Source organism: Sinocyclocheilus grahami, unplaced genomic scaffold, assembly GCF_001515645.1.
Source record: "Sinocyclocheilus grahami isolate Dianchi unplaced genomic scaffold, SAMN03320097.WGS_v1.1 scaffold99.1, whole genome shotgun sequence".
In the NCBI taxonomy this organism is placed as follows: Eukaryota; Metazoa; Chordata; class Actinopteri; order Cypriniformes; family Cyprinidae; genus Sinocyclocheilus; species Sinocyclocheilus grahami.
In genome coordinates this window covers 1,427,219-1,441,651 of record NW_015505278.1, presented here as the reverse complement: position 1 = coordinate 1,441,651, position 14,433 = coordinate 1,427,219, and the positions used below count along the sequence as shown (strand labels likewise).

The 14,433-nt window shown below is 36.0% G+C and overlaps 1 protein-coding gene, 1 long non-coding RNA gene and 1 pseudogene across 2 annotated transcripts; 1 reads left to right on the top strand and 2 right to left on the bottom strand.

The window, feature by feature from the left end:
• LOC107588191 (glyoxal reductase-like) overlaps positions 1-384 on the bottom strand; it is a 994-nt pseudogene extending 610 nt beyond the window's left edge.
• Positions 385-7,537: 7,153 nt separating this feature from the next.
• On the top strand, positions 7,538-9,501 carry LOC107588222 (glycoprotein hormone alpha-2-like). The gene is made up of 4 exons (XM_016276252.1): positions 7,538-7,592; positions 8,705-8,834; positions 8,927-9,111; positions 9,397-9,501. Exons 2-4 carry the CDS (start codon positions 8,717-8,719, stop codon positions 9,499-9,501), a joined length of 408 nt encoding a protein of 135 aa, XP_016131738.1. The 5' UTR covers positions 7,538-7,592; positions 8,705-8,716.
• Positions 9,502-10,734: 1,233 nt separating this feature from the next.
• On the bottom strand, positions 10,735-12,881 carry LOC107588223 (uncharacterized). Its single transcript, XR_001609557.1, has 3 exons — positions 12,543-12,881; positions 11,106-11,215; positions 10,735-10,978 (listed from the first exon to the last, which is right to left on the bottom strand). It is a non-coding gene; the product is annotated as an uncharacterized lncRNA (long non-coding RNA).
• Positions 12,882-14,433: the final 1,552 nt, after the last annotated feature.

Here is a 14,433-nt window from a genome sequence, read left to right as displayed (position 1 = left end):
GCTCTGAGCACGGTTTTCAGGGTTGCGTTTATCCCCCGCTGGCAGCCCCTGAGTACCTGGCCAATGAATAAGATATAGGTCAATGTAGCCCAATCCCAAATGCTCCAGGCTCCTCAGGCAACCATCTCTGGCTTTGGACCCCTGATCTTTGGGACCCTAGTAATAAAAACATCTTCTCGTGAGAGGCCATGCTTGGGTAGCAGGCAACCTAATTGTGCTTCATTATGGTACACTGCCGCAGTGTCAAAGGCACGGTAACCAGCTGTCAAAGCCGCATCCACAGCATTATAAGAGTCCTCTTGACCCTGCAAACGGAAAGTGCCCAGCCCCAACAGAGGCATAAGTCCCAGTGTTGAGAAGTACAGATGGCTGAGGGTCAGTCATTTGGAGAGAAGGAGGAAGTCTTAATTTGGAGACTATGAGTGCATAAAGATGAAGTGATGAAGCATGTGCATTAAGAATGATATATTTAAAATGCACTGAGATTATAATGTTGGCGTAACAGAGACATAAACTCACCCTGCAGGTTTTTTGAAAATGAAAAGACAAACAGTCGACAGTGACTTCAACACGGTCAAGGTTCAATGATCTGTTCCACTTGAACAACAATACTCATTTATCTACGTTCTACCTGTAAGTTAACGTGTAGGAGATAAACTTTCTCAGACAGCCTTATCTTATGTCATTGCTCTACAAAACCCGCTCAACCTAACTTGATCATGTGACAAAAAAGGTGCGGAACATATTTCTGTGGTTGGAACTCTCGTCACCTAAACTTCTTATTCTATTAGGGAAATATCATATACATAAAGCAAAATGTATATCGACTGTACCAAATGGTAGACTATTTTCCACTGATCTGAAGATTTTTTACGACTCTCTAACTTCAATACAGAACAATCGAAAAGCTGTAAAGACGTCTAGGCTGCTGAAAAGGATACTTGATGTATTAGAAACATGATTGATATGTGATCTAAGATACAGAATTTTGGTATTATTGTTTTACAGATTTAAATGTCTTTGTATTCCCCTATTGTTATCTCAATAAAAAAATAAAAAAAAGTTTAAAAACAAAACTCTCGTCATCATAGCAGCGGTTTTGCGCCTCAATGGATGTTGCATTTGACCAATCAGAGTTTGTTTTCATGACCTGAGGGCGGGACCACTTGACAGACCCGCCCCAGTCTCTTCACTTTAGCCATTTTCAACGTTCTAATTCTAAAACATTTGGCGCGAAATACTTGAGTCGGTAACTTTTTATACTTTTGCCTCTGGGTGTTGTTTATTAACCATGTCATTTCCATTTATAATTAAAAAACGATTCTATATTGGTTTTATAAATGATAATAATTGATCATTTGGAGCTGGAGTTGTTTAGTAACTTGGATTTCTGTAAACTATACACGTATAAACATAAAACATGCATTTATAAAATAGGTAATACCATACTTCTTGTTTAATATTTTTTTCCAGTAAAGGTTCCATTTATACATAAAAGAGTAACAATGTCAATCCAGGCCTTTTCCTTCCCTGTACCTGCGAGCAGATTTTTTCAGGCTGGACAACAAGTCTTCAAATTCAAGTTAAGACCAGAAGACGTGAGCAGGCAAGACCATGCAAGCTTATTTTTTCTCTTTAATATAAAGTATGCTATATTATTTTGAATGCCTTTACCTTTTTGATATTAGACACAAAAAGAAGTAATTTCTCTAGAAATGTCTGATTTGGATATTGTCTTTTATAGTGTTAATGAGGAAGACATGCAGTATGGGGTGCTAGTCAGTGAGGAGCTGGAGGTTTTTTAAGATCAGGATTATCATTTTGGATTCGATTTAGTAAACCTTGGGAAGATTTCATTCCTAATTTGATTTTGTTTTGCAGAATGCTGTGCGTGCAGTACTTGCAAACCTGGATGGTCTTCACCCCTTCACCACCCAGCATTTCAACATTTTCCCTGTATGCTTCTCTGAATATATCTTTAAAGGGGTAGTTTACCTAAAAATTCAGGTAAATTTGTTTAAACTGTTACCTTTCTTCTGAAGAACACAGAAGACATTTTGAAGAATGTCAGGACCCAAACAGTTCTTACCGTTGACTTTCATTGTATGGGGGAAAAAAACACTAAGACATTTTTTAAATAACATTTTTTGTGTTCCACAGAAGAAAAAAGTCTTACATGAGGTTAAGTAAATGATGACCAAAGTTTCATTTTTGTTGGACTATCCCTTTAAACGTATGAAAGAGCTCAGCAAACAGGGAGTCTTGACTTTTGACTCTTTTTTTCTTTACATATTTTTCGTTATAATAAGAACTGAACTGCTGTGAATAAAAATTCATTCGGAGTCAGTTAAACTAAAAGTGATAACTATAATTTATACAAATACCATTACTTCCCTTGACAACACCCACACTTACAGACAAAAGTAAATAGGAACAAGTGTCCAAAATGAAGTTCATGAAGGAGGGTGTAAAACTGTCTCCGTATCCCCCCGTATCACACTGTATGTGGAGTATCGTGAACCAGCCTTTCCATATGCAGGTGGGAGTCCTCTCAACATCACCCTTTCACTATGACACATGCTTTAAATGAACTTTGTGAGTAAATGAATGAATGAGGGATTCATTTATTTGACTCTTGTTCAACAGTGAAAAATACCAATGCCTGGAACACACCGGTGAGTGTCTCTCTTATGTTGGTTACGTTATGTTGAAACTGTTGAAATTAATTTGTGGTTCATTTCTCATTTGAACCTGTAAAAATTCCATACATAATGTTTTGCCATGGTGCTTGTTCTTGATTCATATCATTGTGATTTTCACAAGCTGAAAACAGTCAATGTAAATGCCCACAGGAGAAACTGTCTATATTGAAAAGTCAACGGTGTGCTAGTGAGCCAATGAGAACAATCCAGACCACTGCAATGGATCATCCAGAAGAGGGCACTCTGAACCAACACAAGCTTTATAAACAAACCACAGAGTGCTTTCAGTAAGTGTGTTGGTGTGCTGCTTTTTTATATGCTGCATGAGGTAATAAATCAATGTTAAGTCTTGTCCTTCACCTATGCAAATCTGTCTTTCCCTCAAAGTGTATTTAGTTACTTTTATTCCAACACTTGTAGTCTCATATCTGTACTTCCTCAAAGTCCTTGCTGGATGCATAATGTCACAATAAGACATAAATGGAAATAAAATAATAAAACAATAGAAAAGGCCAAAACTTCATCTCATGGCTCATATACAGTAAATAGATGCCAATCATTTAAAAGGCCATTCGGAGTGATGATGAAACCAAGCCATACAATTATAGGATGGTGTTTTTAAATTCTTTTCATGGGACCTTGCTGTCAGACAGACACAAGGAGACATTTGTGGGATTTTCCACTTTGTTTTCAGTGATGGTTGATAAGCTGATAAGACTGCTGTCCCGAGTGATGAGGTGTTATGAAACAGCAGAGCAGAGGAGCTTGAGCATGGGGCGCCATCGCAATGAAGCTGTCACTCAATCAGCAAGCAGGACATAATAATTTAGCTGTTAAAATAACATCCCATCTCATCCAATTCCTCCGCATAGAAAGAGATGCACAAGTCAACTGTGATGTGTGAGTAAATGATGACAAAATTTTCATTTTTGAGTGAACTATCCCGTTAACCATTAAATAATCAGATAGTTAGTTGTCAACCGATATGGGCTTTCAATGGCCGATGCTAATACCAATAGAAGAACTCAGCCATTTATTTTTGCTGCGGCACCCAGGGAGCAGTTGGGGGTTTGGTGCCTTGCTCAAGGGCACCTCAGTCGTGGTATTGAAGGTGGGAGAGCTGTATATTCACTCCCCCCACCTACAATCTCTGCCGGTACGAGACTTGAACTCGCAACCTTTGGGTTACAAGTCTGACTCGCTAACCATTAGGCCACGACTTCCCCAATATATAGTATAAATATTGTCCAATATCAATCTATTAATTCTAAAATAAAATAATGAAACTGTTGAAATAATACACAATGCTTTTTGATCTTATGGGCTTTTTAACACATTGTTTAGCTGCCCCTGAAAGTCCTGACCCAAGTTCAACAACTGGACAGAACACTGGGATCATTACTAGAATGGCCAGGTGAGAAACCTCTTGTGAAATATTAAATAATTGAAATCTGCACAGTGTCATTTTTACACTATGTAGAATGGAATTGGAACAAATTACAGGAAGAAAAAAACAACTCTGCCTTTGAAGTGTTTGAATCTGCATAAAGTTCTGAGATTGGAAACTCAGAATAGACTTATTTTCTGCATGTTCACTCTTAAAAATAAAGGTGCTTCAAAAGGTTCTTCAAGCGATGCCATAGAAGAACCATTTTTGGTTCCACAACGAACCATTCTGTCAAAGGTTCTTTAAAGAACCATCTCTTTTATAACTTTTTGTAATCTGAAGAACCTTCTTTCGCCACAAAGAACCTTTTGTGAAACAGAAAGGTTCTTCAGATGTTAAAGGTTCTTTATGGAACCATTTAGACAAAAAGGTTCTTCTATGGCATCGTGAAGCACCTTTATTTTTAAGAGTGTTCTTCATAATGTTTTCACAGCTTGCTGTTTCCCTTCTCTCTGTTCTTCCGTAAGAGTCCTGCAAATGAAAAAATCCCAACCATCATTCCTTGACACATACAGAGAAGAATGAAAAAGCTGCTTCAGTTTTAAGCTTCAAGGTTTTTGAATAGCGCCTGGTTTTTCACTGCATTTGTGCTGTTTGTGTAATTCTTCAAAACTTGTCAATAATGGTTCTAACTGTGTTCATTTATGCTATATGAGTGTTTCAAATTCATACTAATATTTCAAATGGTTGCTTTGGGTGAAAATTCCTTTTGTTGCATGTCACTATCAGTAAGCCTGAAATTACATTGTATGTTCTATTATGTGTGTTCACCTGAATAGGGTCGTTAGAACAGAGAGTTTTGTTGGCTTTTTTGTGTTTCGTGTTGTTGCAGCATTCACTAAATTGAGTGTGTGTGTGTGGCAGACCACTCTCAAGAAGGTGAGGTCATCGGCCAAGGCTATACATGCCCGATCCTCTTGTCTCAAAATCCACACCTGTTTCTGACTGCCTTTGCAAATTATTACAGGATCAAAGAAGAATTAGTTGAAGCTCTCCTGTATCTGTCAAAGACTTCTAACTTTGGGTTCATGACTCAAGAAAAAGCCCAGATTTATCTCTCTTGTTTTTATTTTCAGAGTTTACGTATCACTGTAACCTGGAAACCAGTAGAGTCATGAAGAATTCGATTATTAATACATCCGCTTGCACTTTATAGCAGCTGCCAAAACAACAGGAGAGGGCATGGCCTCACGTTTTCACTTGATGAGCTGATTATATTAATATCTGGACCTTTAAACCTCAGTGTCAATTTTTTGAGAAGCTGGCCCTGTATAAATCTTAATATCTTTTTATAATTACACTCCATTCTGTTATAAAAACCCTGGAGACCTTGAAGTATGAATCATGCTGAGCGTGTGTGTTGCGGGGAGGTGGGTTGAGAGGATGTTGAATTATGTCATCCATTCCATTTCCAATGACATAATGAATTGTGCGTGTTAGAAAGTGAATGGATTAATAGTAGTTTGCTAGTATAGTCAGCACCCAGGAATGCATTGTAAAGGATTTCAATTTAGCTTTTGCTCTAAAATAGCATCAGGATCAATGACCACATCAGCATCAACGACAACATTTACATGCACATCATTTTTTTAATGAATACTTTTATTCAGCAAAGATGAATTAAATTGATCAAAATTAGCAGTAAAGACTGACATTGTTACAAAACATTCTTAAAATAAATTATTCTTTCTATCCATCAAAAAAGGGATCATGATTTCTGCAGCACAACAGTTTTCGACTGATAAAAATAAAAGTTTCTTGAGCACTAAATCAGCTTATCAGAAGGATTTCTGAAGGACCGTGTAACACTGAAGACTGAAGGAATGGCTGCTGAAAATCCAGCTTTGCCATCACAGTACTGTAATAATATTTCACAATATTACTGTTTTGTTGAAATTTGTTTAAATAGATGCAGCCTTGGTGAGCATAAAAGACCCCAAACTTTTGAACAGTATATACAGTGTACATTCTGGTAAAGCCTTAAAAAAACTATTGGAATATTGCTCTATATACTCTACGTATTCAGAACAATTCAAATACTAAGTCATGACATGTTCACTCTTTGCATGCTCTTCGGGAAATAATAAGGATGCTCGCCATTATTATACTGTATTTCAAACTTGCTAATTCTCATTTATGTACTTAATAATACAGAAGAATGCAATGAAATGCAACCACAACATGGTTGGTAATTAATAGGGGTTCGGGGTATAAATAATAGTAAGTGACTTATAGTTTAGTCATAATATTATCTGATAATATTGTCTGTTTATGCTCTATGAAAAACGTTCCAAACAAAGGCACAACAGAACCTTTGCACATCTTTGAGGAACACAGTGTTTCGTTACTCAATGAATCTGCGTTTTTGAAAGAATTGGTTGAGCAAAGATTCAATGTCCCATTGATAAAGACAATAACTTGTTTTGTTCCTGAATGAATACATTTTAAATGATTCAGTTGTATGTATGATTCAAAGACTCATTTCACTCCATCATTTCATTTCCCAACATTTTATATTTAAAACTCATAGTATTATTTATACAGTTGTAATTAAACCGTGTAAATATCTAAATACCACCTCAGATGCAGCTTCTGCAGTGCAAAGATCATTGGAATGGTAACAGAACTGTAGTTTTTTATTATTATTATTATTGAACTGATTTAATGAATGTAAGAATCTGACATCTCTTCTTCATCTCTTAATGGAAAGGTTCATTTCAGTCACAGTGGCTTATAAAAATCAAAAAATGTATTTCTTAACCAAAAATTTATTTCTTTAGTATTTTGACTTCTCACAACAGTGTTTACCACCCAACATTACTTTTGTTTAAACATGTACAAATATAAATAACTGTTTAGGTTGATGTTTTGAATAAGATGTTTACACTGTAATACAGATACAGTATATGCCAGCTGTGTGTTGTGTTGTGTTGATCACTGCAATTATTGGGCATGCATCATTTTCAATTTAATAGTGATCCAAAAATCCATTTGATCACTGAAATTTGTGAATATTTCAAAACATTTACACTTGTTTTTTTATATTGTTTGCCGTGCTGTGTGCATATTCACATATGAATTGTACTGATATGTGCATTGGATTTTCAGACCAAAAGCAGTTTATTTTGAGATGATTTGGCCCTATCGTGAATGAGAGATGAAATCACATTCAAAAGGTTATAAAGTTTGGCAACATAAAAAGAAATGGGATGGGAAAGGGAACAACAGCAAGTGCATTAAAAGTGGGGAGGGTCCCGTTCTCCACATCCACATGCACGAGGACACATTGGTAAGTGGGTGTGACTATGCTGGAAGCTGAGCTCAGTTCTACCTGCACTACATATATGTGCTCTGTCAGAGAGACCTTCACACCTGCACACCTGTCTGAGGTCAAGATCTTATCTGAACACACTTTGGCTTTGAAGCAGGATCCACATCTACAGGTAAACTTTGCTTGTTTCCCTTTAAGTCTGATTATTAAATAATGTAATGTGGATGTCTTGGTGTGAGATTAAGATTTATGTAAGACTGTAATGCTGATTTCTCTATTACCTATTATTTATGCTGTTGACAAAAGTGTTTTCCGAGACTTTCCCCTGAGGGGAAGTCATTCATTTAATTTATCTATCCATCCATCCATCCATTCAACAGCAGCTAAGGCAAGCTTCACATTATTGCTCTAAACAATAAATTCTAATTTGATCTGTGTGTACTTTCATTCATGTACTTACTCAAGATTGTTGGATAGATATTTAAAATGTAGATATATGTTGCTCAAGTAAGTTTACTATGTATGTATGTGTGTGTGTGTGTGTGTGTGTGTGTGTGTGTGTGTGTGTGTGTGTGTGTGTGTGTGTTTATAATAAAGGCAAAGAAAGAAAAGAAAGTATAATCTATCAAAATAGAATTCTCCAAGTTTAATTATTTATATACATATATATACATGCATATATGCCTGAACGTTGCTTTTGTTAATCAACTTTAATATTTTGCAAGAATTGATAGTGTACGTGATTGCATCTTCAAAAAATCTTTTCAAAATAGAAAACGAAAGAAAGAAAGAAAGCGTACATGTATATTCTGATTATATATTATACTGGACAAAAAACACATTCATAATTGTTCTGAATTGTTTCACATATAGGCTAACGCATACACGATGAACCAGACACATCCGGTGATAATAAAATATAGTTACTAATCATAAACAAATACAACCCCGTTTACGGCATGGAAACCTTCACACACATTGTGATGAGGAAAGTGGCAGATTAACTTTCAGTTTATTTTGACAACTCCCAATAATGAACTCCCAAGACAATAGTCAGGAAAATCTGGTCAGTTCTCACAGTTAGGGAAATTATTCTTGTAGAGGGCCAAATGACTTAAATGTTTATGTAAAGGGTTAGAAATAATTATAATAGTCACGCAGCACTAAAAGATTAAAAGATGTGTACGAAAGCAACATTTCTGTACTGGTGATATATTCTACATATAGTGGCATTTCTTGAGAGAATTCTGATTGAACTGGCTTAAACTGCTGTAACTCTTGCAGGTTAGCATCACTATGCTCCGCTGCGTGACATCTGATCTGGCAGTGCTGATGCTGCCTATGGTTCTGTTGGTGGTGCTAATGCCGATTGGCTGGAGTTTTCCAGCCCTGACTCCTGGCTGCCACCTTTACCGTGAGTGGAAATGAGTGACCACATTATTATGAAGCAATCAAAAACTCATTCTTATGAGAAAAGTACTAATTTACTCCTCTGTCTGCACACAGCATTCAACGTGACCATACGGACAGACAAGCGAGGGACCTGTCGAGGAACTCAGCTGGTGTACGCTTGCGTGGGCTACTGTGAGTCCAGCGCTTTCCCCTCGCGCTACTCTGTGCTGCTGGCCTCCAACTTCACCCGCAACATAACGTCTGCTTCCCGCTGCTGCACCATTAGCAAGGATGCCAAGGTACAGCACTGTCACCATGGTCAAGCCATTATTATATTACTAAGACCAGTTTTACATCAGAAGAACCAGTTATGAACCATTATGTCTAAAGACTTTAATGGTTATGGTCCTCTGTGGATTTCTGCACAATTTCCACCAGTTCAGTCATGCAATAATAATCTATTCTGTTTTATTCTATTAGGTAAATCATTCCAAAATACATTGTCAAATACATTGTCAAAAATGTGTATTAAGAAAACTGAAAGTGTATTAATGATCATATTTATTCCATCGGTCTTTTCTCAGATCAAAGTTCGTCTGCACTGTCCTCGAGGCCGTCATCATGATGATATGGAGATCTTGACAGCGCGTGCCTGTCGGTGCAACATGTGCCACAAATCCCGTTACTGAGATCCCGCGTAAAGAACGCGTCTCATGCTGTGCTGGAACAAGAAGACTGGTGTGTAATTATTCAAATATGCATTTTTTTTTTTATGAAAATAATTTTCTGATTTTACCATTTTCATTTGACTTGTAAATAGTTTGGGCTCAGTAGGATTTTAAGAAATTAATACTTGCATTGAGCAAGGATACATTGAATTGATTAAAAGTGACAGTCAAATCTTTTGCATTTTTACCAACAAAAAAAAAAAGTATATTTCAAATAAATGCTATTCTTTTGAACTTTCTATTTATCAAATAAAACTGGACTAAATGTATCACAATTCCCACATAAATATTAGGCAGCACAACTGTTTTCCACATTGATAATACTTCATATTTCTTGAGCACTAAATCAGCATATCTGAATGATTTCTGAAGGATCATGTGACACTGAAGTCTGCTGAACATTCAGCTTTGTCGTCACTTAAATTACATTTTAAAATAAAAAGAATAAAATGGTCAATTGAAATATTTTACAGTACTACTGTTTCTACTTAATGCTGCCCTGGTGAGCTGAAGAGATTTTCTTTCAAAAACATTTAAAAAATCGTACCGCCCCCAAACTTTTGAATGGTATAATAAAATAAAATAATCTTCTTTTCTTTTTATCTTGTATCTAAAGTTGTAAGATGACACAGTTTGAAACAGCACGAGTGAAATGTTCTCGAATGTGGTGTAAAGACAGAAAGTAAAAGACTACATAAAACAATTCAATATAAAAACAATGGCAAATAGCATCAGATACTCTAATAATTCAAATGAAAATAAATCACTTTTCTAATGTCGGTGCCACCTAATGACATAAAGAATGTATCTTACGTACTATATATTTATAAGGTGATGTTTGCATAAAATGTGTCTAATCTTTTCAAATAAAAGAGCACATGATGTTTTATGTGTGTTTTATTGTTAAATCATGTTTAAGTATATGACATCTACACTAGAAGAACCTTTTTGTCTAAATGGTACCATAAAGAACCTTTAACATCTGAAGAACCTTTCTGTTTCACAAAAGGTTCTTTGTGGTGAAATAAGGTTCTTCAGATTATAAAAAGGTAAGAAAGAGATGCTTCTTTAAAGAACCTATGACTGAATGGTTCTTTGTGGAACTAAAAATGGTTCTTCTATGGCATCGCTTGAAGAACCTTTTGAAGCACCTTTATTTTTAAGAGTGTAATGCATAACAATTTTCATCATTTTTTAACATAATAAGCAAAGAAGAGAATGTGTACGAATGAGTTGTGTGTATGTGCCCTTAAAAGGTTTCACACACTGTGTGGTTTGAGGAGCAGTAGGTACAGTCACACTGTAAGGCCTGAGGGTAATAATAGATTGGGGAGACACCAGGGCGACAACCTGGTAAACGTGCTGTCAGGTGCCGTGTACGGCTGTAGGTACAGACACGGTGGTGCCTCTGGATATATGGCGGCTCCGGAACTGGCCTCTGTGATATGAAACATGCAAGAACACATATGTCACACAGAACTAAATACACAAACGTATACACCACGTGTTCTCATTTTTTTTTAAACAGTTCTATAAATAAGTTTAATATAGCAGGTTTTGGTCACCTCCCAGGTGTGGCAGCAGGCCCAGCATGCCTCAGTGTTTATTCGCAGGCTCCTGCATCCTGGCTTCTTTGCCACAAAAGCAAAATCTTTAGCGCACAGCCACGAAAACACTGTAAGGTCGTCACAGCAATGGTGGAGTAAAACCCAGGAAACAGGAGCAGAAAATTCACAGCGGTCACTAAGAAGTGGTCAGGGTACATTCTGAAAGAAATTATGAATAACAATAATGTATTTCATGAATTATCATAAAAAACATAATCTGATGAGTTTGCAGTTAAAAAGTAGTTTTTTTCTTAATCTTAATTAATATATGAATTAATTGAGAATCTCTGACGGACATGATTATCAAGGATTAATTGCCTTTTTCTGGCTACCATTTTCCCTCACACACACACACACACACACACGTCTAGTCAGCTATTCTTGTGGGGACTCTCCATAGGCGTAATGGTTTTTCTACCGTACAGACCGTATATTCTATTGCCCTACACCAACCCTACCCCTAAACCTACCGCTCACAGGAAACTTTCTGCCTTTTTAGATTTTCAAAAAAAACTTAATTCTGTATGATTTATAAGCTTTTGTACCTGTGGGGACCGCAATTTAGGTCCCCACCGTGACACGAGTCCCCATGAGTCTGTTTGTAGTCAGGTTTAAGTCCCTACCAGGATATATAAACCAGTACACACACACATATATATATATATATGTATATATATGTACATATATTTATATATATATATAAATAAAAGAAGAAAACATTCTACCAAATATTGAGTACCGGTGTTCTTGCAATTGGCCTCTGATTGCATTTACATACGTGACCAGCAGACGTCGCCAGCGTCCGGTTTACCAGGGGTTTTGATCCCAATTTCTACACACCGCTCTCGTTAAATATACAAATCATAAACAAGACGGTCGTAATTGTCATATTTTTTCGAGCGGAAAATTATGTTCCAACTTATTTTAATTGTCACGCAAATTTCATTACATAACGCACATTAGGCTACATACAGGTAATGAATACGCAAACTTATATATGGGCTAACGATAACTTTTGTGTAACTATCAGGCAGGTATTAGGGAGAGGGGAAAAATCCAAGAATGCTTTCATTTTTTAGTTGGTTTCATTTAATGTAACAATATTTGTAAATGTACAGTTTTATAATGTCAGACAGAACAGCCTTATTCTTATAGACATTTTAAATATTACCCTGTATGTATAAAATATGGTCGTTCTTTCTGAAGGGCATCAGAGGAGCAAACTGCAACAGCTTTGGTCATGTGACTCTTTACGCCAGCCATGATAAAATGTTAACTTGAAATCAAGATCTACACTTCCATTGACAAGACTGTTTACCGCGATAAATGACACTGAGGCGAAATCTGAAAACACAAAACAGCAATAAAACAAGAAACTGGAGGAGATTAACTCACCTGTTTGACTCCACAAGTAGATGCCAGAAGCTTTTAGGAAGAAAATTAGCAAACCATGTCGTTTCACCGAATGCCTTGCTGTTTAAAAGCTGTTGCTGTTTTAATAGGACAATCTGATATCACTCTAATTAGCATTAATCTAGACCGGAACATTACAACACACTATATGCAAACTTAACCAAACACGTTTTTAACATCTGCTCGTGTTTTAGGAATGAACTGAATGACTTCGGCTTCATGTCAATGATGTGATTGTGAACAACGTTTTCAGCCTGACTAAAACTAAATGGTCAGCTTTGAATCAACAACAACTTTCAGAAGTAAAAGAAAAGGTATAAATATGTGACCCTGGACCACAAAACCATCATAAATAGCACGGGCATATTTGTAGCAATAGCCAAAAATACATTGTATGGGTCAAAATGATCAACTTTTACACCAAAAATCATTAGGATATTAAGTAAAGATCATGTTCCATGAAGAAATTTTGTAAATTTCCTACCGTAAATATTTCAAAAATGTATTTATCATTAGTAATATGCATGGCTAAGGACTTCATTTGGACAACTTTAAAGGTGATTTTCTCAATATTTTAATTTTTTTGCACCCTCAGATTCCAGATTTTCAAATTGTTGCATCTCGGCCAAATATTGCCCTATCCTAACAAACCAAACATCAATGGAAAGCTTATTTATTCATAAAAATTGACCCTTTTTTGGGTTTTGTGGTGTAGGGTCACATATGGTAGGCTACTAAGTGAACATAAACCCCAGATGTGTCAAAGGTTTTGAGTGAAAATAATGACAAATGTGTTCATGATGCTGAGTTATTCAACACAAGTTTTCATGTTTACATCCCACTTTTATACATTCAGATCCCAAAGACGCTTGTCCCCCAAAAATACATTGCTATGTTTAAACACAAGACATTGATCAAAAGGACAGTGCAACTTTAGTTTAAGTGATGCTACGTATGCGTACAATTTCAGTCCATATTTATTGCCGTGTCTAATCTATTCCATTTTTCTTTTCCATTTTTGTTCCTATGAAATGTGATGTTTCTGCAGATACCAGTTTTCTCAGAGGCCAAACAAAAGGAGTCAATCCAGGTGCTTTCTTTTGAACAAGAACAAGAGTGCTTGCTTTTCTCACCCTTTTCTCAGACAGACTACTGTAAATCAATAATCAACAGTGGCAGTTCATTTGAGCGTTGACGCACACTCAAAGTAAATGGTACATTCTGATCTAATCCCTGTTTTCTTCTAAACTGTAATAAACTTCTCTACAACATCCACACACACTCGCGCATCATTCTTCTTAAGCTTTCTCAATATGCCTACACACGCAGGTCCTTCCCATTAGCAATCCTCTAGTCTACATCAATAAATATAAGCAATAAAAAAACACAAAAATCAAGACAAAAATAAGAGACTGTCCTCTCTTGAAATTGTACTGAAATACAAAGAGAATGTTTGCAAGCAATTTGATTTGAAAAATTAATAAATAATAATAAAATAAAATAAAAAATCACCGGACACATTATTCAAAACAGATGAGAATATTGCTAAATTAAAATATTTTGAATGTAAAAAACAAACAAACATAAGAACAGACTGTTTTACCTAGCAGCATACTTCAGTCATGTTTATGAGGTGCTACACTAGAATACCCCCACCAACACTATAATCAGACATAGATATCATATTTATATATATATATATATATATATATAAAACATCAGTTATATTAGCATAGAAGTAGTACTCATAGAATAAGCTGTAGAAGTAGGAACATTAGAATCTGTAGAATTTTCATCTTTAGGATCATCATAATTCATTCCTCTTCAGCGTTTGACAGTATGCAGAGTCTGTTGGTCGATTGACGGGGGGCTC